Raw genomic sequence first — 27,664 nt, 5'->3', positions numbered from 1 at the left:
TGCTCCAAGTTATCCTGGTTGGTGTCTTTATTTTGTCCAAGGGAGCCCTCGGATTTTTCGGGTAACAATGTGTTACTGTTTCAGATTAGTAATGTATTAGTCTCGTAACATTGCTCTACAATGCTTAAAATGTTAACAAGTTTGATGTGATTAATATGTTTAAAACACAATAATAAAAATGAAACGTCTGAAGGGCACCAGGTTGAAAAAGGCTATAGTAGCACATACAAAAATCTAGAATGGCCGTGTGTATGCGTGTGTGTGCAGTATACAATAAAACAGGACATACAAGCACATGGTATAAAAAGAGCAATCTTAGTTTTTTTTTCAAATAATTCACTATCCCTTGTAGCTTTTTTTTTTTATTCCAACACTTTTTTTATTTCTATACTGCTAAATTACCAAACATATCAAATAAGTTTAAAACCTAAAAAAAGATAAAAACTATATGATAAAAGCATTTTTAAATTAATAACCATTTTAAAGAGAGAGAAAATCTGACAATGGCATGAACTCCCTCAGAAGGTGGATAGGACTCCCATTTGTTGGAGGTTTTTAAGCAGAGGTTGGATGGTCATCTACCATGAATGCTTTAGTTGAGATTTCTGCATTGCAGGGGGTTGAACTAGATGGCCCTCAGGGCTCTTCCAACTCTCTGTTATGATGTGAAGCACCACACCATACATTTAAACACACATTCAAAATGCATGACTTCCTCCAAAGAATCATGGGAACTGTAGTTTCCACCCCTCACAGAGCTACAATTTCACACATCCCCAGGAAGAGGGGTTGATTGACAGTGGAATGGACTCCCTCAGAAGGTGATGGACTCTTCTTTGTTGAAGCTTTTTAAGCAGAGGTTGGATGGCCACTTGTCAGAGATTCTTTAGCTAGGATTGCAATATTGCAGGGAGTTGGACTAGGTGACCATTGGGCTCTCTTTCAACCCTACAATTCTATAATTATTAAGCCACACTGGAAATACTGTAGCTCTGTGAAGGAAATAGGGGCCTCCCAACAATTCTCAGCACCCTTAAACTACAGTTCCCAGGATTCCTTGAGGGAATCCTGACTCAAATGGCTGGTGTGGAACCCTTTTTCATTTCAAGTTTAACCAAGAGACTTCTCTGCTTCCATGTGGGCCGCTGCTTCTTTTTAAAACTGTTCTCAGTGCAGGAAACCACTTTGTGGTCCCTGAACAGAATTTAAATGAACCCAAAGCATTTTAAGGGATGGAGAACAGGACGCCGTTTATACCTCATAGAGGCCCTTGTTTTCAGGAAGGATTGCTGCGTGCGCCAGTGTCTGAAAAAGATGGATGGTGGGCAAATGAAATGCAGAGTTTAACGGAGAAATAATCATTTCCTATGAAAGCTAATGACTCCTCTGGAGGCCGCTACTAAGATTTATTGACCCAAGAGGTTAATATTGATCAAAGGCACGGCAAAGAAAATATTAGACCTTGAAAGAAGGAGAATCACGAGACGGAGGCCTCGCTGGTAACGATATATCTGGCTGTCAACCTGGAGAGTGCTGGGCACATAATGGTAAAGGGAGTTTAATATGTCTCCCGTGTTCCGCAAGCCCCATTTTGACTCTCCAATCCGTTATTTTATAGCTAACTCCTTCCCTGGCTCAGCTTCCTGATTAATCTGTTCTAAAGGGCCGCTCTCCAATTGCACCACTTGCTCGAGATGGGTCCTTTATATCCTCTTCGTTAATTTTTTAAAACTATAAATCGCCCCCCTAAAATGCCACCCTGGCTTTTGATTATGCCATACCTTAAAAAAAAGAAAAACATGGGTCAAACTTTTCCCCACACCAACAAAGCACTTGAAAATTGCTAAGGGTCTTGATGGACCACTTAATGATATTCTCCCCCTGCCCGCCTTGGCAACTGTAGATGCTGTACGATTCTTTAGCTGTGATTCCTGTATTTCAGGAATCAGATCAGGTAGCCCTTTGGGATCCCTTCCAACTCTACAGTTCTATGATTCTATGAACCTCCTCTGGCCTACACACAGATGAGGACAGGTCATTTGTTTCCATGGATTTCATGTAGAGAACAGAAGTTGCTCTGATGGAGACTCAGGGGGTGCGGGAAGATCCTCGCCTTGGGAGGAAAAGGAGACATCTTGTTCGGTCAGAGATGGCATCTCATTGCTTCCATATGTCAGAAAATCGTCAACAGGTGATAACAGATCTTCCTTCATTTGAGACAGAAGCTCATCGCTGAAAGTCCCTTCGTCGCTTTGCAAAAGGCAGCTCTTAACTTGGGGTTCCTCCATAGGTTTGGGGGAACTTGAACCAGGCACTGCCACCCCAGATTCCTTTTTGCTTTGACTATGTATTGCATTTTGATTTCCTTCTTCTGCCAGATCTGTGGTTTCAGGGGAATGCAAACAGGTGCTATCCTCTTCATCGCCCAAAGATACTCCAGTGATCTGTGCAGTAGCACCTTCACACGGCCTGCTGTTGCTGGAGCAACTTTCATCACCTGAATTTTCTGTATAACTTGTAGCACTCTCCAAAATGGACTGGGATTTGGAGGAACCAAGTGAATCCTGGAGCTGGTCAGGGATAGGATTCACACTTTTCAAAGACACTTTAGGTGCTTCTCTTACAGGCTCGTGTTGGCTTTTAAATTTGGATGCGTTTTGATCTTCACCATCTCCTTCAGCTTTGCTGAGGGTTGATAAAGGGTCCTGACCCTCAGAATGCTGAAAGGCCCAGCTAGGTGAGGAAGTGCTCTTCTCTGCCCCAGCCCATATATGAAACAACATATTGCCCTTGCTGTTTGCATGAGGCCACTGGTCTGAAACTCTGGAAGAGTTTGTGTCTTCTCTGGTCTCTGGTGTCTGGGCTTGAAAGAGAAGGGGTCTTGGCCCTCCACTGTTTGATAATACCACAAAATCAGATTCGCTCTCTGGCCTGCCTTCTGGGGCCTTTTCCTGGCTGCGCATAGGTGGCATGCCATCTTGATTTGAATGGGCACTCCAAGAAGCAGCTCGGGAGTGGTGTCTGCTGCCAGATGACAGCAACTCTCCATCCACGCCAGTTTCCGCCTGTGGCACAGCAGAGATTGTAGGAATCCTGTTGCCACTACAACTGTCAGGGGGCTGTTCCTGGAAGGCAAATTCCTCTGGCAGGCTCACATCCGTGTCTTGAGAGGAATCTTCCTCTTCGAAATCAGAGGCAGAAAGGGAGCTTCTGGAGATATTGACTAGAACTGCATGGGCCTTTAGAAATTCAGAACCAGACCTGGGACTCTCCAGCATTTGAGAAAAGCCAAATGATTTGGCAGAGGATGTTGCAGAAGACAAACTCCCAGGACTCCTGTCTGAGGTTGAACTACGAGGATTGTTATCTTCTTTGGGATTCTCTGTCAGGCAAACGTTCTCCCTGCAATGCTCTTCCTCATTTTCCACATGATCTGGAAGGAAACAGAAGACAGGCAGTTCTTACTTGCTAGCTGATTTTATTTTATTTTTTTGAAAATTATTTTGTCACAAGTAACAATGCAAATGTTTGAGAGGCGCAGAAGAAAAATCAGCATGCCTGTTTGACATTATCTGGTCCACAGCTTAAGGATGCAGAGTGGAGAAATGGTTATTGCACAGAGAGAGAAATGATACTGCAAATATAAGGTCATGGTTTTGTGGAAGCACAACCAAGTGGTCAATAATACACCTAGAACACAACCAAATCCAGATAAAATAGGAAAAATTATGGCCAACTGGATGGGACAACTGCAGGCAGGATCTAAGCACAAGAACCCTCTGCCTCTACTGTGGCTTCAAGCAATAGGTATCCAAAAGCATTGATGCCTCCAAAGGTGGAGGAAGAGCATAGCCATTATGGCAAGTAACCATCAATACACTTCTCCTCCATGAATTTGTCCAATCCTCTTTAAGCTATCCACATTGGTAGCCATCACTACCTCTTGTAGAAGCAAATTCAATAGTTTAACTATGAAGGACTTTCTTTTATCCATCCCGAATCTTCCAACACTCTCCATTGGAGTTCTCATGGTATGAGAAAGGGAGAAAAAGTTTCCTCCACTTTCTCCATGCCATGCATCGTTTTATAAACGTCTATCGCATCACCTCTTGCTCATCTTTTCTCCAAAGTAAAAAGTCCCAAATGCTGTAAACTTTCCCCATCACAAACACATCCTGCAATGTGCCCCACAAGCACCTTTTCTATCCTTACCTGTGATCTCCAAGCCACCAGGCTCTAGGATGGGACCTGCAGATCCTTCTTTGGAAGAATTAAGATGCTCAGCCTCTTGACATCCCAGCTGTGGCTTCCAACCAGGGGATGCTGCTGCCATCACTTGATCCCTGTGTGATGACACTTTCCCACACTTAGTGCCAAGGCTGCATACAGAGAGAGGGCGACAAATCAATTGTGGTGTTATGGAATCATAGAAGTGTAGACTAGATCATCTAGTCCAAACCCATACAGTGTGGGAATCCTAGCTACTACTAGTCCTGTGCCCAGTTATCACAGCTAACAACCATTGAGAGGCCTCTATATGCCAGTATTTGGTTACTGTAATTTGTTCCATGTGGGGTTTCCCTCGATCCAGAGGCTGCAGTCAGTGCAGAATTCTGGCCTTATCAAGGAATGAGGATTTGTCAGCACCTGTGCTCAGAGAACTGAACTAGTTATTGATCTGCTACCGGGCCAAGTTCAAGGCGTCCCATTAGTCCTTAACGACTAGGGACCAGTTTACCAACAAAATCCCCTTACCCCACATGTGCCCACTCAACTGCTTCAAATGGTGGAACTGGCACTTCCACAGGTGCCCCATAATTCCCCTTCTGCGTTTGCGATAACATGAATCTTTTAGTGCAGCAGCACCTACACTTTGGAACTCCCTGCCTATTGATATCAGGCAGGCACCTTCCCTGTATTCCTTTCAATGCCTGCTCAAAACATTCTTGTTTAGACAAGCCTACCCGGATGCTTAGAAAGCAGGTGTGAATTTTCACTTGTTTAAATATTTTAACTACTTGTATTTTTAAAGTATTTAATTTTTTCCTTGGTTTTCTCGTTTCATCTTTGTCAACTGCTTTGAGGGTTCCCCTCCCACACACAATCAAGTGGTGTATAAATCTCATGAAATAAATGAGTCATGAAATAAATGAGTTACGGAAACGGAATAAGGCGTCCAAACACTTCCAAGGACAGTGTGTTTGTGGTGGAGCTGGGTTAGCCATCTCTCCCCATTCCTCGCCCCATCAACAAGAAGCAAAAGTGAAGGCAGCCATACTTTCGACAGGCCCGGCTGACCTATAATCAATAGTGACGTGACTTATAGATCAGCTCCATGCAAAGATTTATTGGAGAGCCTTTCCATTAACAAAACATGCAGCCTTCCGCTGGCTCCCAATGCTTGGTTTATGGGAACTGACAGTACATGAAGGGTTTGCGGGGGTAGGATTTGTGGTGGGCTTGTGGAGCAGAGAGGGTGGGCAACGCCTGCAGCCTCCCCCCTGGAACATCGTAAAGCGCCCTTAGCACTTGCTCAGTGTCACACAGGCAGGCCCTCCTGACTTGACCTGTTCTGGGGAGACAGTGACAGGCAGAGCCAGAAAACGGAGAAATGGACAGCTGTTGGACGGGATCAGACCAAGGGTCCATCTCTCCTGGCATAAGAACATAAGAAGAGCCTGCTGGATCAGGCCAGTGGCCCATCTAGGAGGAGAAAACCATGCATGACACCCTGAGCTCCTGGGGAAGGGGCTAGAACATGGGTAGGCAAACTAAGGCCCGGGGGCCGGATCCGGCCCAATCGTCTTCTAAATCTGGCCCACGGACGGTCCAGGAATCAGCATGTTTTTACATGAGTAGAATGTGTCCTTTTATTTAAAATGCACCTCTGGGTTATTTGTGGGGCCTGCCTGGTGTTTTTGCATGAGCAGAATGTGTGCTTTTATTTAAAATGCATCTCTGGGTTATTTGTGGGGCATAGGAATTCGTTCTCCCCCCCCCAAAAAAAAATAAAGTCCGGCCCCCCACAAGGTCTGAGGGACAGTGGACCGGCCCCCTGCTGAAAAAGTTTGCTGACCCCTGGGCTAGAACTATAACAAATAAATAAAAAGAAGTAAATAACTAGCACATAACAATGGGGAGTTTTTAACTTAAGTCCTTGTCCACTTGACATCGCAGACCAGCGGCCACTTTTAAGCAAAAAAAAAAGGAGGGTTTGTCTTTTCATTCCTTACGTGTTGTAAGCCTCATCCTGGAGTCGTCGTTGGCTGCTTCTGCCTCCTGAACTCCCTGAATATGCTACACTGAAGGATCCTGGACTGGAGGTCTCCTTCTTGCCCCCTTCCTCCTCCTCCTCCTCCTTCCCCAGCACAAGAGCTCTTTCAAAACAGGTTGGTTCTCCAGCATCCTGAAATGGGAAGGGAGAGAGTTTATTTTGAAGTAATAAGGCTGAAGTTCCTGCATTGCAAGGGGTTGTGCTGAGACTACCCTTCCTTGGGGGTCCCTTCAACCTCTCCAATTCTATGCGCTTGGAAGATGGTGGCTTCTCCTTCGTTGGAGGCTTTTAAACAGAAGTTGGATGGCTATATAATCCTCGTTCTGCATTTGCAAGAATTCAATCTTTTAGTGTGGCGATCTTTGGAACTCCTTGCCTGTTGATATCAGGCAGGTGTCTTCCCTGCATTCTTTTCAGCACCTGCTAGAAACATTTTGTTTAGGCAAGCCTGTGTTTAGAAAACTGACGTGAGTTTCAATCCATTTATTACTATTTTAACTTTTTGAAAGTCTCCAATTATTGTCATTCATTTTTTTGTAAACGGCCTTGATATTTTTGTTTTGTTTTATGATTAAGTGATGTATGAAATAAATAAATAAATAAATAAATAAATAAATGTGAAATTAGCATCCTGCAAACAGCAGGAAGGGAGACTCCCCGATGGGTCCCTAACATTAGTTAGGTACAGAGGTTCTGTCTTTAAAGCAGTATATTTATGCTCATTTTTCACTGTATTCATGACCATTTGAAAAAAGGGTGCACAATTTTTCCAAGGACTGGAATGGAATAATGTTGGTAATATTGTGGGTGCTAGTCATAAAGTGGTCTCCACTCCACAGCTGGTGTTTCTCTGGTTAAAACAAAACAACCTGCATAAAGTAAGTATCAAGGCGTTAGCTTTTTAGCATCAGGTGGAATATCTTTTTATTTTGTATTTTCTGGGACCTGTTTAGTCGTTTTAATCTTTGCTGCCTGTTTTTAATTTTTGATACTGGTTTTTTCATTTCATTTTTATTTTTCCAAATCAAATAATAGTGTGGTGTGATGGTTTAGAGTATTGGGTTATGACCTGAGAGACTAGGGTTCGAATCCCCACTTACCTATAATAATAATAACAATAATTTATTTGTATCCCACCCTCCCTGGGTGACAGAGCGGCTAACATCATGAAAACAACACAATATGCATAAAAACAGACATCAATTAATTAAAATACATCTTAAAATTAATTCAGACAAGTTAAAATCTGGGCAGGTGGCAATTATCAGGTTGGAACTGAGAGTGGTTAATACTTGCCAGGACCAACTGTTTCCACTGATGATACAAGGACCTGTAAGCAGGTTGGGGGCCTCCTTCAGGCTTGTTTTATACAAAGGAAAGTAAGCCCAACTGCATGCTGCCCAAAGGCTTGGCTATGAAGCTCACTGGGTGACCTTGTGCCAGTCACTGTCTCAACCTAACCTACCTCACAGGGATGCTGTGAGGATGAAATGGGGAGGAGGAAGAGAACCATGTACACCGACTTGAGGTTCTTGGACAATGAAGGTTTTATATAAATGCAATAAATAAATAAATAAGAACTCAGGGCCATCTAATGAAGCTGAGTGTTGGAAGATTCAGGACAGATAAAAGAAGCACTTCTTAGTTAAACTATGGAACTCACTGCTACAGGAGGCAGTAAGGTGGGTGGCTTAAAAAGAGGACTGGACAAATTCATAGAGGAGGAGAAGGGCTAATGATAGTTACTTGCCACAGTGGCTGTGCTCTTCCTGCACTGTCTGAGACAGAAATGGTTGAAGCTGCAGCAGGGAGAGAGGGGTTTTGTGCTCTGATCCTGCTTGCAACTGTTCAGCCGCTGTGAGAACAGGATGCTGGACTAAGTGCATCATTAGCCTGATCCAGCAGGGCTTTTCTGATGCTCTTATGGAACCTCCAGATGCAGAGGCAGACTATCTGAATTACTAAGTCCTATGAGACACTTAGCCACTGCAAGAACAGGATGCTGGGCTTGGTAGCTCATGGGCCTGATCCAGCAGGCTCTTCTTATGTACTTATGTTCTTAACTTCCATCTCAGGGCCCTCCTGTAAAAAAACCCAAAAGGATCGTCTCCTGCCCAGAGGCCAGAGGGGGGTCCTCTCTGCCTGCCTGAGCAGCTGCTGCCAGCACTGCGCTGTCTACCTCTCCTCCTGCAGGAGCTCATTCTGCTGTTGCAAGAGGAACTGCCTCTCCTGGTGGGAAGACCTGGAGAAGTTCTGCAGGTGCTGGATTTCTGCCTGAAGGGAAGCAGAGGAACAGAGGGAATAAGGCTGCCTCCCCTTTGACCTAAGAAGAGCCTGTTGGATCACAACAGTGGCTCGCCTAATCCAGCATCCTGTTCTCATAGCGGCTGAATACCCCTAAGAACTTGGGAATCGAGATAGAGTGTTCCTGGGCCTGGGGGTTCCATAAGATGACCCTTGGCCGCCCCGTCCAACTCTACAATTCTATTATTCGATGATGATGATGATGATATTTTATTTATATCCCGCCCTCCCCAGCTGAAGAGTGGCTAACAACAGTAAAAGTAATACAGCATTCTAAAATCAATTCAAAATCAAATTAATGGCAACCATTGGGCTAGAGTTCTATGTTGTTGTTGTTGTTTAGTTGTTTAGTCGTGTCCGACTCTTCGTGACCCCCTGGACCAGAGCACGCCAGGCACTCCTGTCTTCCACTGCCTCCCGCAGTTAGGTCAAACTCATGCTGGTAGCTTCGAGGACACTGTCCAACCATCTCGTCCTCTGTCGTCCCCTTCTCCTTGTGCCATCCATCTTTCCCAACATCAGGGTCTTTTCCAGGGAGTCTTCTCTTCTCATGAGGTGGCCAAAGTATTGGAGTCTCACCTTCAGGATCTGCCCTTCCAGTGAGCACTCAGGGCTGATTACCTTAAGAATGGAGAGGTCTGACCTTCTTGCAGTCCATGGGACTCTCAGGAGTCTCCTCCAGCACCATAATTCAAAAGCATCAATTCTTCAGCAATCAGCCTTCTTTATGGTCCAGCTCTCACTTCCATACATCACTACTGGGAAATCCTCATAGAGTTCTATGAGGATTACCAAAGGAGGGGGTCAGGCTGTGCCCTGGCCAAAGGCCTGGTGGAACAGCTCTGTCTTGCAGGCCCTGCGGAAAGATGTTAAGTCCCGCAGGGCCCTAGTCTCTTGTGACAGAGCGTTCCACCAGATTGGGGCCACAGCAGAAAAGGCCCTGGCTCTGGTCGAGGCCAGCCTAACCTCCCTGTGGCCCAGGACCTCCAAGATGTTTTTGTCTGAAGACCGTAAGGTTCTCCGTGGGACATACCAGGAGAGGTAATGTAGAATATCAGCACCCCTGAAGGGGGCCCCCCTTTCATAACCCCCAAATCATATATGGCTTAGAAATGAGTGGGAAGTACAAGCCCCATACCTGGCTGGTGGGATCCGTTGTCTCACTCATTTCACCAGATTCTTTTGCAGGGATGGTTCCGCCAGGGAGCTGGTTGGTGGGAGGGGACCTTAGGCCAGAGACCTGGTGCTCCTGGGGGGGGAGACTGCCAGCAGACGCCTTAGGCTGGAGCCCTAAAGAAAGAACATATGAGCATCAGAAGAGTCTTCTGGATCAGGCCGAAGGTGGCCCATCTAGTCCAGCCCCTGTTCTCAAGAAGGACCCGAGTGCAAGAGCACCCTCCCTTCCTGTGGCGTCCAGTAACTGGCATTCAGAAGCACTGCTGCCTCCAGTCAGGGAAACAGAGAATAGTCACGGTGGCTAGTAGCCATCAATATCCCCTTTCAAAACCACCCATCACTGCCTCCTGTGGGATGGAGTTCCACAGTTTAACTATGTGCAGTGGGAAGAAGGGCTTTCTTTAGACTCTTCCCAATAATATTTGTGTTTGGCAGTCATCAGGTGGTGGCTTTTCTCATCCTGTTCTGACATTTGCCTACGTAATGCCCTCCTCTCCCTTACGCACGTGATCCTGAGTGTTTTAGAGCACAGAGAGTCTCGCATTAACTGTCTGAAGTGTCACACGCCCTATTTAACTCCCAGGAGAAGCAGTTTGCATCTCAAGGTATTATTCAAAAACCACTCTCCAGCCCCAGTCTGCTAAATTGCTTCTCGCTGACACCCTTGCAGGGTTTAAGCAAAATCCAACAAAATTCCTAATTAAGATAAGCAATGGAGGGAGAAAAGATTAGGTGTTTTTTTTTCTTATTTTAGGCCGGACAGCAGTCTGTTCCATCAGTGGCAAATTCTCTGCCCTGTTTTAAAAACAGTGTCAGCAATAATCACTTAATCCAAATTCATGAGGCTGCACTTTTAAAAACATCGCAAAACAAGCTGCCTTCTATCTATCACCACTGGCCCATCTAGCTCAGCATTACCTGCACTGACTGGCAGCAGTACCTCTGCGGGTATTCCCAGCCCTACCTGGAGGAACCGCAGGGGATTGAATCTGAGACCTTCTGCACGCAGTGGCCTTCTGCAGCAGAGCAATGCCCCATACCCTACAAATAAAGATTATAGTCCTTGTGGTTCTGGGGAAAGGGCTGAAGATGCTGACTGAACCTGCAAATCAGGTGTCTTGTCATGGAGTTGCAGCTGCAGCAGGACTCTGCTCCAGGGATGGGAGGCTATTGCTCTCTGTTTGGGATAAGTGGGTGGTTTAAACCAGGGGTAGGCAACCTAAGGTCCGGGGGCCGGATGCAGCCCAATCGCCTTCTCAAACCGGCCCGCAAATGGTCCGGGAATCAGCGTGTTTCTACATGAGTAGAATGTGTCCTGTTATTTAAAATGCATATCTGGGTTATTTGTGAGGCCTGCCTGGTGTTTTTACATGTGTAGAATGTGTGCTTTTATTTAAAATGCATTTCTAGGTTATTTGTGGGGCATAGGAATTAGTTCATTTCCCCCCCAAAAATATAGTCCGGCCCCTCACATGGTCTGAGGGACGGTGGACCGGCCCACAGCTGAAAAAGGTTGCTGACCCCTGGTTTAAACCTTGCCAAAGGCACTACAGTATTTTATAATCACCTTGTGCTTAACTAGTAAGAGAACAGCGCTCTCTGGTGGCATAAAAAAGACAGTGGAGCCCCTCCAGGGGGACATATATTACTGTATAACTTGCATTAGTGGAGAACAGTAGTTTAAGAGGCACCTAATGAGTTCAGATATTGGAACTTTGGAACTCCCGGTCTCTTGATATCAAACAGGTGCCTACATTGCACTCATTTTGGTGGCTACTAATAACATTCCTGTTTAGACAAGCCTGTCCGGATGCTTAGAAGGTTTAAACTATGGTTGCAAATTTTTTTATTGGTAATTTGTTTTATCTCTTTGTATACCTCTTTGAGCTTTTGATTTGTTTTACAATCAAGCAGTATATACATTTTATGAAATAAATATAAAAATAGAAAATATATGCTGTCTTAATTAATTAATATTTTATTTCTCCTTTTTGCTGTATGAGTTTGATAAGCAGCAAGTTTCACATTAAAAAGTGATTGCTGCATTGCAGGGGCTTGGACTAGATGACCATTGGGATCCCTTCCAACTTTACAATTCTATGAACTAAGTGCCTTTACAAATTGTCTGCAGGCAATAATAATAATATGTTATTTTCATTCTAAGGTCCGGCACACAAAGAAAGGTCTCAGATGATGATTGCAGGGCCCAAGTCAGTTCATATGGGAAGAGAGGGTCCTGAAGGGATTGGGGTCATATGTAGGTCAAGAGCAGCACTTTGAATTGGGCCTGGAATCTAATTGGTAGCCGGCACAGTTTCTGAACTGTCTTCAAGGGCAGCCCTACCCCACCCTAGGCTAGGCAACAGTCTATCCTAGAAGTCACCAGAGCATAGACACCAGAAATTAGCTGTGACTGGCTTGGGTGTAGCTTGGTGGAAGGCACTCCATGTAACCGAAGAAGGGAGGGAGAGAAGAAAAGGTTTGGGAAGAGCATCTTCTCACCCTGAATCTTCCTATGATAGGGCTTCTCCCTGGGGTCTTCCATTCTGAAATTCTGGTGAGGGGCAATGAAGGTTTCCATCAAGGGGCTGGTTTGTGGCCTGATATGAACAGAAAGGGAGAAACATAAGCTGCATTTATTTATTTGCTGGACCATACTGATTAAAAACAAAAACCCTTTGGCAGGCAACGTAAAATGAAAGATTCCTATGAAAAATCACAATAATAAAAACAGGCTTTGGAAACTAGGGGATGTAAGCAATCAGTCAAGTAGTGCATACATTTTATTAATTAATATGAAATAAATATATCAATCAGGTTCCTCTCCAATAATTAAACAGAGGATTTGTTTTTAGTACGAGAGAGAACAAGACAGCTACTCATCCAGAAAGCAAGGGAAAGTGATTACTTTCTGACTTTAGCATGCCACACACACTCAGCATAGAAACCTAGAATTGCAGAGTTGGAAGGGACTCCCAAGGCTCATCTAGTCCAACCCCCTGCAATGCAGGAATCTCAACTAAAGCATATCAGACAGGTCCTCTGCTTAAAAACCTCCAACGAAGGATGGCCCACTGCATTCTGAGGTTTTCATATGATGAAAATAATAAGAATAATAAATTTTTCATTTGCTGTTCTGCCCTCTTTTTCTCTGGCCCTGCCTACCACTGGCAGGTGGCCTCAGAAGGCTTCTGAGAAGACAATGTGGTCCTCAAGTTGAATAAAGTTCCCCCCTGGCCATCCCTGTACAGAAGACGGAAGAGCATCTGACATTCCTGGCAAAGATACCAAGGCCAAGTCTTGGAAGCCCCAGGGAACCTCTTCAAAGACTTGACTGCCAAGCTGAGCTAAAAGGATTAGAGTGAAATGTGTGAAAAAGCTAATAATAATAATAATAATAATAATAGACATTTTATGGAGCTCCAAAAGAAGGGACAGAACAGCAGCAGATAGAAGGGAAATGTTTTTATATCATCCACAATTAACTAGTAAGAGAACTGAAAAGGAGAATAAGAAGGAGCTCTCCCACTGAGCTATGACTCCCTAAAATAAAGTAAGACTCTATTTCTCATTTTTGCTGAATTAAACAGGGAACACAGGAAGGCACCAGCCCTACCTAAGGATGCATTTGGGGACTGAATCTGGGACCTCCTGCACCTGGGATGCTCTGCCACTGCAAACCCCCTTTGTTGATGGTAAAGGAGCAGGGTGCCATGGCCTCCCGCTCTCACCCCCCTGCTCCCAAAGAGAGCACCTTAATACCTCTAATCTCTCATCCCACAAAGGATGTGGAGTTCAGAAGAGACAAAGTAATCACACTGATCGGGGAAAAGAAAACCCAGCTCATCTTTTTCTGTCTGGTTTCTGCACTTTGTCTCCCAAGCCAGGTCAGCCACAGCAGAGGATCTCTTCCTCCATCTGGACAGGAAGGAGTTTCCTGGGCCTGAAGACACCCAGCTGTTGCTGTCATAGAGACCCCCCTTTTATGTGGGGGGGAGAAGGAATAATAACCCAACCCCCTGCAATGCAGGAATCACAGTAGAGAGACCAGGAAATTCACAGTTGTCCCAACACAGCTCAACTGAAAGAAATGGAAACCGTACGGATTGACCACAAGATCTATCCCAACCTCTTCTTCTCATGCAGCTGCCCCAAAGGCAAGTCCCTGAACAGCTGTGGGGATCCTTTGGCGCACCCAACTGGCATGGCCTTTGCACGGGCTGGCAGTGCCACCCTGTGGTCAACTGTAGAACTGCTCTTCTTTCTTTATTGCATTTATAGCCCCCCTTTTTCTCCAGTGAGTTCAAGAGTGGTGGTGATTAGTCGCCTTCTCTTCATGGAGTCCCCACAACAACCCTGTGAGGTAGGTTAGGCCGAGAATGAGTGACTTGTCCAAGTGAGCTTCATGGCTGAGTGGGGAATTGAACCCTGCTCTCCCAGATCCGACTCTGACACTCTAACCACTACACAACACTGCTCCTCTTCTCTGGGTTCATATTAAAACACCCACACAAGCAGGCACTACACAAAGCCAAGCTTTCCAAATTGTGTGTTACGACACATGTGTCAGCTGCACTGTGTAGTTGTGTTGTGTGAATGCTCCCCAAGCTCCTCTCAGGGCCGGAAAGGAGTTAGTTTAACTTCCTGCACGCTGGTAAAGATGGATTACTGTATCGTGAAATGATGCATGTGTTAAAAGTGTGAGAAGTTTGGAAAGCTCTGCCATAAAGGAACTGTTCATGAACAGAAAGTCACTGTGCTTCCCAAAATCCTTGGACTACCATTTGCAGAAGCTGAAAGATGGAAAGGAGCTCTCAGGTAAACTGGAGCACCCAAAATCCTTTTTTAAGATATTTGCATTTTGCAAGGAGAGTTTAGAACATAACAGCATAAAGAGAGCCCTGCTGGATCAGGCCATCTAGCCCAGCATCCTGTCCTCACCGTGGCCCCCAACCACATGCCCCCAATGGGAAACCCAAAAGCAAGATCTGAGCGCAAGAACTCATCCCTCCTGTGGTTTCCAGCAACTGGCTTTGAGAAACATTGCTGCCTCCATCTGTAGTGTCAGAGCACAGCCATCGTGCCTAGTAGCCATTGATAGCCCTCCCCTCCATGGATTTGTCTAATCATTTTAAATCCATTCATGGTGATGGCCATAACTGCCTCCTGCAGCAGTGACTTCCATAGTTTAACTCTGTGCTGCAAGCAGATTAGACCAATTCATGGAGGAGAGGTCTCTGGATGGCTACAAGCCACAATGGCTCTGCTCTGCTTCCACAGTCAGAGGTAGTACCGGTTGCTGGAAGTCACAGGAAAGGAGAGGGCTCTTGTGATTGGGTTCTGCTTGCAGGTTTCCTGCAGGCACCTGGCTGGCCACTGTGGGGACAGAATGCTGGACTGGCCATTGGCTTGGTCATGCAGGCTTTTCTTGCATTCTGATGGGGCACCACAGCAGCAGTGAAGGTCCATGAGGGTCAGGAGGTGCTTACCTTTGGGTGAGGAACTGCAGATGTGGTGTGGCAGGTGAGGCACCTGGCATCTCGGGGGAGGGTCCTCTTTGACGTCCCCTACTTGCAAGAAAACCTTTAGAAGAAAAGGAAGGATTATGTATGGACGGATCTGAGGCCTAAGACCCAAGCTCACTTTTTTCACAATGAGGATGACGTCTAGGTGTCAAATGGGTTTTAATGGGTAAGAATCGTAGAGTTGGACGAGATCCAGAGGATCACCCAGTCTAACCTCCTGCAATGCAGGAATGTGCAGCTGTCCCATGCGGGGATCAAACCCACAACCTAGGCATTATCAGACCCACACTCTAACCAACTGGGCACCTTCAGAGAGGATATATTAGTTGCAATTTATCCCTCCAGGAACCCATGTGTGTGGGTTAAAGAGAGTTTTTAAATCCCATCCTTGGCAGCAAAATTAGAAGTATAGGAATTAGGCTACAAAACCTCTTCTTGAGCAAGTCCAGCAACAAAGTAAGCTGGCTTCCACCTTTCTTACCCCTCTAAGCAAAGAAATCAGACAACAGACTATGATTACTAACTCAAGAGTCTTGCATTGGTCTTCAGCTACAGCAGCAATACAAACAATGCAGGTAAAATACTTATATTTACAGTCAAAACAGTTTCAGGCTTTTGCTTGGGAATGGAGCAAGCATAGAGCATGTCTGGTTGAGGAGAGAGTAAAGGAAGGAAACAGGAAGTTACATATTGAGTGCTGGGATAGCTCAGTTGGTAGAGCAGGGACCAGCAACCCAGGAAACGCCTCAGCTCACCTTTCCACCTTTCCTTGATGTTTTTTGCACTGGCTGCATGTTGCTCTTCCACCTCAGAGGAAAGATCCCCCTGCGGTCCCTCACCATGAACTCTGGCAATGGACAAGAAGGCCCAGATCCTCTCCATGGCAGCCTGGGTTGCTACTGCTGCTGCTCCTTCTGGAAGGAGAGAGTTCTCCTGAGCATGCAGTGATGGACTACGGAAATAGTTGGGCTCCCAAAAGGCATTTTCACATGCTGCAGGTGGAGCCTCAGGCTTTGAGGTGGCAGAAGGTCCCTCTGACAGCAATGGGGGTCCCGTTGGCCACCCTTGGTCCCCTGAAGATTCAAGTGGCCTGTTTCTGGCCCTCAGCCTTTTTGTCTCATTTTCCAGCCGTTCACTGAGGCTCCTGGCGAGAAGGCCAATGGCTCTGACTTTCTCTTGTTTGCTTCTGTGGGGAGAAAGTCTGGACAGTTCCGATGGGGCAACGTCCAGGTCCCTCAGCCTTAGAGGGCTGTGACTAACACTAGTGCGAAACAAATCTGAGCTTTCAGTCACTTCTGCTGTCTTGGACGCCTCTGGGCACTCCTCACTGAGAAGACAAAAGAACCAGAGAGGAAGGAAAACATTATTCAAAAACCCCAAAATAGCACTAGTTGCTTCAATCCTATCCCACTCCTCAGCACCTGGGAGCAATGGCAACCATCTTACCTGGGAAACCCCACCTCACCCCTCAGAAGAGCATGTGATGTTTGGCGGACCCAATGTGAGACTTCCGGTTCCTGAAATGGAAAAGAGCATCCACTTTGCAAAAATGCTGGAATTATTTTATAGGGCGGGCTTTCCCCAACCTGGTGCCCTCCAGTTAGAATCTCATTTCCTGTCATTGGTTCAGGTCCTCCCTTCCAGAGCAGCAGAAAACAAGCTTGCTCCATTTTCCATGGGGCAGCCCTTTAGATATTTGAAGATGGCTATCATATCTCCTCTCAGTCTCCCTTTCTTCAGCCTACCCAACTCCCTCAGCCATTCCTCTTAAGGCTTGGTTTCCTTTATCAGCTTGATCACCCTTCTCTGTCCACATTCCCATTTGTTAATATTCTTCTTAAATTGCAGCACCCAGAACTGGACTGAGTACCCCAAGTGTGGTCTGACCAAAGCAGAATAAAGCAGTACTATGACTTCCTTTGATCTGAACACCATACTTCTGTTGCTGCAGCCAAAAGTAGTATAGAGGGGTTGTTGTTTTTGCTGCTGCATCACACTGTAGACACAAGTTAAGCTTGTGGTCTACTAAGATCCGTAGATCTTTTTCATAAGTCCTACTGGCAAACCAGGTGTTCCCCCATCTTATATTTGAGCAGCTAGCTATTCCTGCCTATATTTGTCCCTATTGAAATTCATTTTGTTAGTTTGGGCCCAGTTATCCAATCTGTTAAGACCATCTTGAATCCCAATTCTGTCTTCTCTGGAATTAGCTACCCCTCCCAGTTTGCTGTCATCTGCAAATTTGATGAGCATCCCCTCAATTCCTTCATCGAAGTCATTTATAAAGACATTGAGGAACACTGGGACCAGGACAGAACCCTTCTGCATTACCCTTTTTTGCTGCTCTCTCTTGGACTTTTGAATTACAGCTCACCAACCACTCTTTCCACCAATCAAACACACATCTTATATCCTTACCGGGCTCCAGTGACTCTTGGCGCACTTCATGGACGCACTTCCCCGGTTGAACTTCCCGCCCACTTCCTCCTCTGTGTAAGCCTTTCTCCTCCTGCTTCTGCTGAAGGCTTCCTTCTGCTTCCTCTCCACCTCTTTTAGCCTCCTCTTCCTTGCCTCCTGCGCCTCCCTTAAAGCTCGCTTTTCTTCCTGGGCCATCTTTCTCCTTTCTGCCATCTTCTGCACCATAAATTCCCGTACCTCATCAATATTGATGGGGATCCTCTTCCTCTGTCCATCCAGCCTGGGCTGGTTCTCCATTCGGGAGGTCTCCTTCACCCTCCCCTTGCGGATGGCCGAGAGTATTCTGGGGCACATCCACCCAGTGTCTGCAGATGCACTGTGGACCTTGGGGGAATCCTTGGTTTCCATCCCATCGGAGCAACCTGCTTTACCCTTGCTTCCAGTTTGCCTTTGCAGATTTCCTGCCTCCCTTTCTAGATCTGGATATTCCTGGTTCCTGCAGCCTTGGCAGATTTTGTTAAATCCTGCAGCACCATCTGCTTCTCCAGCTTGTGCTGTTCCTCTCTCCATGGCATGATCTTTGCGGTGCGTGCCACCTCTTCTTCCTAAAGAGCTTTGTTCTACCCGGGACATGGTCAACAAACCTTTTTCCGGTTCTGTGGAAAGCATAAGAACATCAGAAGAGCCTGTTGGTTCAGGCCAATGGTCCAGGTAATCCAGCATCCTGTCCTCACAGTGGCCAAATACCCTTAAGAACCTGGGAATCAAGACAGACTGCCTCTGGAGCTGTCAATTCCATAAGAATCATCAGTCCAAAGGGGGCCCATCCAGTTCAGCATCCTGCCCTCACCATGGCCAACAAACAGGACCCACTTTCCCTTTCTCTGGTTTCCAGGAACTGGGTTTATTTTGTTAAACCACCAGTTAACAACGAGGCAGCAATGCAACAAACCATGCTTGTTTCAGTGGAGATCTATTTTCACAATTATTTTTAAAGCTTTGCTCTCAAGAAATGGGAGTGGGGAGGAAATGTCAAAAGAGGACATACCTGGGGTGCCCTTTGCTGCCATCCATAGAGAGCTGCTGTTCCCCGGCCTTGGGTATTTCTGGGGTTGGCCCAGGATCCTCCTGGCCAGCTTCTGGCCTTCCCTCCAGGCAGAAGGACCAAATAAATGGGCTCCTAGATTAAACACAGCAGGAAAAGGGTCTTTGAGGAGTGAGACACTCTCCAGACAGCTGCATTTGTACCTGCAAAAACTCTGGAACTCCCTTATTGACATCAGGCAAGCAGCTTCACTGTAATCTTTTCAGCACCAGCTAAGAACAGTTTTCTTTAGACAAGCCTGTCCAGGTGTTTAGAAAGCTGATGTGAGTTAGAATCTATTTTCACACTATTATTAACTCTTCAGATGTACTAAATTATCGTTGCTACAGATAGTTTTATTTTTTTATCCTTTTTTGTAAATCATTTGGAGGGTTTCTTCTAGGATCAAGCAGGGTTGTGAACAACGTAAGAATAGCCTGCTGGATCAGGCCAGTAGCCCATCTAGTCCAGCCTCCTGTCCTCACAGTGGCCAACCAAATGCATCTTGGGAACCCTGCAAGGAGGATTCAAGCACAAGAGCCCTCTCCCCTCCTGTGGTTTCCAGAAGCAACTGGTATTCAGAAGCATTGACCATAGAGGCAGAGTAGAGCCATCCTGGCTAGTAGCCATCCTGAATTCTATTCCTTGTTTAAAGCTCTCCTTCACTGGAGGGTTTAAGTGGATGATGGATGGCCATCTGTCAAGGATTCTTCAGCTGTGATTCCTGCATTGCAGAGGGCTGAACTAGATGACCCTTGGGTGTCCCTTCCAACTCTACAATTCTAGGATTCTTTGCCCACTTACCTGAGCCTCCTTTCCCGTTCCTCCTTCCCATGAATAGATGAATATTTTACAGCCAGTGTGGCTTAATTTTTCATTAACTACTTCAAATCACTAATTCCTCAAGGTGCTAAGCACTTTGCCTCTGACCTCTGACCTCCCATCCATCTCACCACTGACAAACGATGAAAGGGACCTTCCTGAGGACTGATGCTGACAGTTCCCTTGATGAATGTGGGTGGCGGCGGCCCTCCCTGCAAGGGAGGCACACTAGTCATTTTTCAGGCCACTCGTTAAAACAAAGCAGGAGGGAGGAGGAAATTATTGTCTATTGCATACATTTTAAATAGGGTTCAGCAAGCAAAAAGCCCCCTCCGCTGATGGAGCAGGAACAGGGGATAAGTTTACAAAGTTATGCCTGGCACAGGAAAAAAAATAGATAGAGAAAAGTTTTCTTTCCTGTCTCGTAACACCAGAACTTGTAAGCATCCAATGAAGCAGAAAGTTGGAAGGTCCAGGATGGATAAACGAAAGTTGTTCTTAGTTAAACTGATGGGCCACCAACTTCAATGGCTTTAAAATAGGACAGAAAAAATTCACGGAGCAGGAAAGGTTAATCAATAGCTAACCCTCATGAGGGAGCCCATGTGGAGGATGGAGTGGTTAGAGTGTTGGTTGGGAAACTAGGAGAGCAGGGTTCAAATCCTTCCACTTGCACATGAAGCTCGCTGTGTGGCCTTGGGACAGTCACTTTGCCTCTCAGCGTAATCACCTTGCAGGGTTGTTGTTGTGGGGATTAAATGAGGGGGGACATGCTTGTGTTGGGAAATAACTGGGGAATACCAGTTAAGTCCTGCAAAAGGAAAAAAAAATGGCTGGCTGGCTGCATGGATTCAAAAAGCATGAAATGCAGGAATGAATGAATGAATGAAGAATTGGTCCAAGCAGCACACACACAGTCCACCATAACTTTACCTCTCTCTTTCTGAGACATCTCAGGGGGAGGAATCATGTGTGATTTGCGCCTCTTCTCCTTTCCTGACGTTCCTCTGCGGCCTTCACCAGTGAGAAAAGTCACATGATACATTAAACTCAGATTTTGGCAATGCACCACAAAACCACAAATAAATATATATTGGGGGTGGATTCTCCAGCAGCCAAATCCTGCTATCACTTGGACATTCCAGCACCTTCTTTCCGTCAAAGAGTTCTGGGAACTGTAATTTACCTCATGTTGTCCTGCAATTGTATACATACAATTGTGTATCATCTGACCCATCTACTGCAATTATTAAGTTTGCAGGTGACACCATCATAATGGGTTTAATAACAGGTGGAGACGAATCAGCGTATAGAGGGGAGGTCCAAAAAATATCTACATGGTGCCTAGGGAACAACTTGCACCTTAATATTGGCAAGACAAAGGAGATGGTGTTGGACTTTTGGAGGAAGAGAGGAGAACTAGCCCTGCTGTACATCAGAGAGGGCTGTGTGGGGAGAGTCTCTTCCTTTAAATTCTTAGGAGTTTATCTCAGTGAAGACCTTACTTGGAAAATCAATGCAACCCAGGTGGTTAAGAAAGCCCAACAGAGACTCCATCTCCTCAGAGCATTGTGAAAGAACAATGTCAATCAAAATTTGACGATCTCCTTCTACAGGTCCACAATAGAAAGTGTCCTTTCATACTGCATCACGGTGTGGTACGCTGGTTTGACATTAACTTGTAGGAAGTGCCTACAGAGGGTGGTGGGCTGTCCCGTGAATCTGCTAGATGAGATGGAAGAACATTGCCTCAGGAGAGTGAGTTAAATTCTCAGGGATGATTCACACCCTGGCTGGCACTTTCTTGATCTCCTGCCCTTAGGCAGAAGATATAGAAGTATGATTAGTTGTACCAACAGGGTAAAGAACAGCTTCTATCTGTGGGCTGTTAGGCTGCTGAATGAAAATATAACAACAGGGCAACTGACTTTCAGGTTTGGTGGGTATGTGTCAGTAAACGAGGGGAAATAAGACTAAGAGAGCTGAGTGGGGGGTGCTCATGTAATCTCACTGTATACAAGTTGTACAAGTGATAATAAAGTATTTCAATTTCAATTTCAATTCCGAGCAACCATCAGCAGATTACAGCGCCCAGAATTCTTTGCATGGGGAAATGTGCTTTGAATGTGCACACAGCCTTTATAAGTGAACTGGTGTAACATTAACAATAATTTTGACAAACTGGGCAAATTCCTGCGCGAGACAGCTATTAGCCATGGTGGCAGAGCTTTATCAGAAGCAGTGGTCCTTTGAATACCAGTTACATGAAGCCACAAGAAGGGAGGCTGATCATGTGCTCGCATCCTGCTTGTGGGCTTCCCATAATGGGCATCTGGATGGCCATTGTGAGAACAGGAGCCTGGACTAGATGGGGCCCCTTGGCCTGATCAACCAGGGCTCTTCGGGTGCTCTTGTGAAACCTCCAGGCCAAGAGGCAACCTATCCATAGCTGTCAACTGTCCCTTATTTGGCGGGAAATTCCCTTATCCCAGCACCGTGTCCCGCTGCTGTCCCTTATTGATGATGTCCCTTAAATTTCCCGGGTTTCAAAGGAAGCAGCTCCTCTCCCTCCCTCCCTCCCTCCCTGCTGGCCAGGGAGGAGGGAGGCTCCAGCTGCGTTGCTCACCCAATAAGGAGTCTAAGAATGACTGGGGGGTGGAGCTTGTATGCCTTGTGCCGATCAAATCGGCCTGGGGACTCGCCTTTGCTCAGCGCTTCCCAGCTTAGAAGTGACGGTGGTTTTCCTTGCTGCACCCCCTTTGCGGGTTGCTGCACTGTGGGAACCACCACTTGAGGCTTCGTTTGGCTGCTGGGCTAGCTGGGCTTTCTGCCTTTGGCTGGGGAGCTGGTTGACTAAAATCCCTTATTTTGGCTGCTGGTCCCTTATTTTCAAATCTGTAAGTTGACAGCTATGAACCTATCTGGATTCCTAGGTTGTTAGAGGCATTCGACCACTGTGAGAACAGGATGCTGGACTAGATGGGCCATGGACCTGATCCAACAGGCTCTTCCTATTCTCTTAATAATAATCCTTTGCAGGGATTTCTGCACTGCAGGAGGTTGGACTATATGATCCTGGTGGTCCCTTCCAATGCTACAATTCTGTGATTCCAAAGCAACTAGCTGTGTTAACTCACCTTCAGAAGCTGGATCTAGAGTGTCAACGATGTGGGCAGCCGGCTTGCCAACCTTCCTCTTGAGAGTCCTTGTGCCCAGAGTGGGGGCACTCCCCCCTCCCAGGGCACGGACAAGACACCGCCGTTGCTGCTCCAGTATCCGCTGCTGCAACTCCTGCAGCTTCTTGTCTGGAGGGGACTTGCGTTTGAGAGCCTCCAACAACTTCTGAGCAATATGGCAATGTCCTGGGATGCTGGCTTTAGATTTGGCCAGGTGGCTCCCACCCTCCATCCCCCAGCCTTCAGCTGGGGGGACCAAGGAAGATGGATGGAGCTCCATGGACCCCCTTCCGATGGATGGATCTTGGCAGGATGGGAGTCGTCGAGAGGCCAGCCTCTACCCCAGAGTCACAGGATCCAAGGTCCCAATCCTGGGTGAAGGGGTGTCTTGTCCATCCCAAAGGAATCCTCCTTCAGCCTAAGGGAAAAGCCAGGAGGGTCATTGCAGAGTCCCACCCACCCATTTGCAGGAAAGAGGAATCCAACAGGTGCAGCTTCCCAGGGAGGTAGGAGCAAGGAAAGGAGCTGAGGAATTCAGAGCTGGCCCTGGTGTTTGACTGCTGAAGGGGAGGTCAAGGTTGCTCTCTGCCCAGACTGGTGGTGGGAAGCAGAAGCTCTGAGACCCTTAGCACCATTCAAAACTTCATTAAACACAATGGGTAGAAGGAGAAAGGATTAGTTTCTGAATTGTGTATATATTGCTTAATGTAAATTATGGATCTATGGAACCGCTTAAAAGATACGGGAGTTGGATATTGGCACACAAATTGTTCCTGAGGATTGCAATAAAATTTCAGAACTGCAGCCATTAAGGTCTGTTTCCAGTTTTCTTAGGGAAAACTCCTTGAAATCACTACACAGATGGTACTGCATTCCTTTGCAAATGTAAAAAAAAATAAAAATGTTTTCTTCTGTATTGCCTTATTGTTGGAGGGATTGCAATAAACTTGGTACATGGAGCCATAGAATCATAGAATTAGAAGGGAACCCAAGGGTCATCCAGTCCAACCCCCTGCAATGTAGGTTTTCATTTATTGTGTGGGAATGTCAATTTGTGCAAAATTTTTGGAATTTAATTTTGACAGAAATTATAACTATTACCAAAGACACTATTGTTTGTTGTCCAAAATCAGCGTGACTGAATATTTTTGATGATACCAATATAGATATATTGTCAAAATAATTGGTCATATACCGTATTTTTCCGTATATAAGACTAGGTTTTTTCCTTTAAAAAGAATGTCAAAAACCAGGTGTTCGAGAAGGCAGAGCTCTATATATTATATATAATATTTGTCAGGGAACTGCCATCAGTGCCGGAGGGAGAGAGCAAAATCCAGAGGGATTCCAGAGAGCGTCCCGAGATTGGGAGAGGCAGCCCATCTTCTGGGGAAGAGAATCAGTGTAGCACCAGTGGAGAAGGGGGGCAGATGGGGGAAGCGGTGAGGCGGTCCCATGACTCCTTGCCGGGGACCAGCGGGGAGAGTAGAGGTCCTCCGCTGCCTACGCCCTCCTTGCGCAGAAGGCTTTCGCGCAGAGAGAGTAGGAGGAGACTAGGCGTCAAAGAGCTTCTTTGCTGGAATAAGTTTAAGAAACGCCCACTGACGGATTCTGCCAGCGATTGAAACAGCCACGGGTGAGTATCTGGCATCTGCCTATCTTGGGAGACAATGGAATACCCGCCATATATATATATAGTATATTGTATATATACTAAGTATACATAATAAGACCCTGTGTAGTGTAGTGGTTAGAGTGTCGGGGTAGGACCTGGAAAAGACCAGGGTTCAAATTCCCATTCATCCATGAAACACACTGGGTGATATCTTGGGCCCGTAACTCACTCTCAGCCTAACCTCCCCACTCCCCATTTTATCCTCCAAAGGCCAAGGGAGCTTCATGGCCAAGCGGGGGGATTTGAACCCTGTGCTCTCCCAGGTCTGAGCTTACGATGGAAGGGTTCACAGCATTAGCACCCCTGAAGGTAGCAGGCTTGGATTCAAGCAGAAATCAGGCATGGCTCTGTCTCCCAGCTGCCCAGCCTGCAATCTCACACAACTCAACTCCCAAATGTGGCTTTTGTCCTTCTAACTAACAGGCAGTTGAGGGAGGAGGGGCCCACCCATTAATCATCTGGCACAGAGCCACTTCCTTGGTTACTTTAACTACCAATATTTAGTCCATTACCTTGCTAGGAAGCTAGCTTGGCTATTCCAGGAATTACATCAGTACTGGATCCAGGAATTAGAAGGGGGCTCAGGCCAGGGATGCCAATCTGAATAAAACATGGGGTGCAGGTAAACCCCGTCCCACATAACTGATCACATGCCACAGTAATACCCATCAACTTGGGGGAGGCCAGCCCCCTCTCAAATTTTTTATTGGGGGGGAGCAGAAGGGACCTTGGTCCCCAGGAATTGGCTCCTATGGGTCAGGTGTACAGTCTAATACCCTCCCCAAATAAATAACAATATTTTGAAACAGCAGAGAGGCAGAGACTCATAAATAAATAAATAAATAAATAAATAAATAAATAAATGGGATTTCCTTGTGAGTTACCTGCCTCTCGGGACGCGGGTGGCACTATGGGTTAAACCACAGAGCCTAGGACTTGCCAATGAGAAGGTTGGCGGTTCGAATCCCCGTGACGGAGTGAGCTCCCGTTGCTCGGTCCCTGCTCTTGCCAACCTAGCAGTTCAGAAGCACGTCAAAGTGCAAGTAGATAAATAGGTACCGCTCCGGCGGGAAGGTAAACGGCGTTTCCGTGCGCTGCTCTGGTTCGCCAGAAGCGGCTTAGTCATGCTGGCCACATGACCCAGAAGCTGTACACTGGCTCCCTCGGCCAATAAAGCGAGATGAGCGCCGCAACCCCAGAGTGGGTCACGACTGGACCTGATGGTCAGGGGTCCCTTTACCTTTACCTTTTACCTGCCTCTCACCAGGACTTCCTGCTGCAGGATTTGGCTAACATTTCATGCCTGGGTCAGCAAATGCATTTCAGGATCTGTCTCTCTGCAACGCTATGGACTCCTGCAAGAGGCAGGGGTGGCTTGCCTATTTAGATGGCTTTTTAAAATTAATGGAGGAGCGGACTTTTGATGGCTACAAACTAGGCATGATAGCTATCCTCTGCCTCCATAGTCTGCAGGAGGGCAGAGGGCTCTTGTGTTCTGGCTCTGCTTGCTGGTTTCCCACAATGGGAATCTGGTTGGCCACTGTGAGAACAGGTTGCTGGGCTGGATGAGCCCCTGGCTAGATCCAGCAGGCTCGCCTTATGCTCTTAACAGTTAAAACAGATAATAGATTCATAGAACTGTAAAGGCTCCAAGGGTCACCCTTTAAAAAACTGATAAAATAAAGATTTACTTGCAGGTTACCTGTCTCTCGCTGTGACTTCCTGCTGCAGGATTCGGCTAGCATTGAATGTCCTGGATCAATGAATGTGTCTTGGGATCCCTTCCTCTGCATATGTGGAGAGCATATGTGGGGCATTTCATTGCTTTTTCTCTGCTGGCAACAGGCAACACACGCCTCCGGTTTATGTTTTCCCTGACAGCAGCTGTGTGTATCAACACTTGCCTGCCTGGGCTTGCCAGTCCCTGGCACTTCCTTCTGTTGGAAGGAGAGAGGAGGAGGAGGACCTTGGCAGCATGCAGAGTCAAGCCTGCACAACTCCCTCTCTGCTGCTCTCTTGTCTCAGTTTATTGCTCCGGGAATAGACATTCCACAAAGCTTAATGTTAAACTGTGGAACTTCCTCCAGCAGGAGACAGTGAGAGCTACCAACCTAGATGGCTTTAAAAGGGGGATATTGGGTTAAACCACAGAGCCTAGGGCTTGCCGATCAGAAGGTTGACGGTTCGAATGGGGTGAGCTCCCATTGTTCGGTCCCTGCTCCTGCCAACCTAGCAGTTCGAAAGCACATCAAAGTGCAAGTAGATAAATAGGTACCGCTCCGGCAGGAAGGGAAACGGTGTTTCCGTACGCTGCTCTGGTTCGCCAGAAGCGGCTTAGTTATGCTGGCCACATGACCCGGAAGCTGTATGCCGGCTCCCTTGGCCAATAAAGCGAGATGAGCGCCGCAACCCCAGAGTGGGTCACGACTGGACCTGATGGTCAGGGGTCCCTTTACCTTTACCTATTGACGGCCCACTTTGTCTATGCTCTGCCTCCAAGGTTGGAGGCAGCAATGCTTCTGGATACCAGCTGCTAGGAATCGCAGGAGGTGAGAGGGCTCTCCTGCTCAAATACTGCTTGTGGGTTCCCCCCCCTAAGGGGCATCTAGCCCTGCAACGCAGGAGCCACAACTAAAGCATCCCTGACAGGTGGCCATCCAACCTCTGCTTAGAAACCTACAGTGAGGGAGAGTCCACCACTTTCGGAGACCACAAAATCACAGATCTGTAGGGTGGGAAGGGACCCGCCAAGGCAGGAATCCTAGCTGGCCCAGGCTGGGGAAACGGCGGCCACCTGCGGCGAGGTCCCTGTGCGATCAGCAGTACAGCAGGCTATGGCCGTTGCTCCAAGCGGAGTCACTTTTCTCGCGTAGGGGCTCCCAGCACAGAAAGGTGGGAGGAGGCTGGACAACAACCCCCTTCCCGTGGATCGAGACCGTTTCGTTGCAACAGCGACCAAGATACCGGAAATGAGGGTGCTCTAGGCGACCCCCGAAGGAGGGCGCCCCGTGGCGGCAGTGGGACCTTCATAATATTTATATTTTAAATCCAAACCCAGAGATGGGGTAGAATGGGAAAGACGTTGCAAAGGAATCAAGTCCTTTAAATTCAAGACAAGTTTCCAGTCCTCATGACCCAAGAGGATTTTATTTTTTTATTTTTTGGCGCTCGGGGTGGTGGTGGAGAATATAGCCCTCCGTCAATCAGCGC

The 27,664-nt window shown here is 46.8% G+C and overlaps 1 protein-coding gene across 3 annotated transcripts; it reads right to left on the bottom strand.

Annotated features, from left to right (window-relative positions):
- Nucleotides 1–353: 353 nt before the first annotated feature.
- CCDC187 (coiled-coil domain containing 187) lies at nt 354–26,414 on the bottom strand. Of its 3 annotated transcripts, none has more exons than XM_080989739.1 (13): nt 26,157–26,414; nt 22,741–23,420; nt 20,537–20,617; nt 18,746–18,877; nt 17,698–18,353; nt 16,726–16,796; nt 16,035–16,606; nt 15,244–15,337; nt 12,257–12,354; nt 9,717–9,868; nt 6,234–6,406; nt 4,213–4,379; nt 354–3,433 (listed from the first exon to the last, which is right to left on the bottom strand). In XM_080989739.1, the coding sequence occupies exons 2-13, from the start codon at nt 23,057–23,059 to the stop codon at nt 2,055–2,057; spliced, it is 3,894 nt and encodes a 1,297-aa protein (XP_080845865.1). In that variant the 5' UTR covers nt 23,060–23,420; nt 26,157–26,414; the 3' UTR covers nt 354–2,054. The 3 variants fall into 3 exon arrangements, with proteins under 3 accessions (XP_080845865.1, XP_080845864.1, XP_080845866.1); XM_080989738.1 differs by having other exon boundaries at nt 22,741–23,197; XM_080989740.1 differs by lacking the exon at nt 26,157–26,414 and having other exon boundaries at nt 18,746–20,414; nt 22,741–22,771.
- Nucleotides 26,415–27,664: the final 1,250 nt, after the last annotated feature.

Source organism: Podarcis pityusensis (assembly GCF_964106645.2).
Source record: "Podarcis pityusensis genome assembly, chromosome: Z".
NCBI lineage: Eukaryota > Metazoa > Chordata > Lepidosauria > Squamata > Lacertidae > Podarcis > Podarcis pityusensis.
The sequence above is the reverse complement of the archived record's forward strand: the minus strand, read 5'-3'. Positions and strand labels throughout refer to the sequence as shown.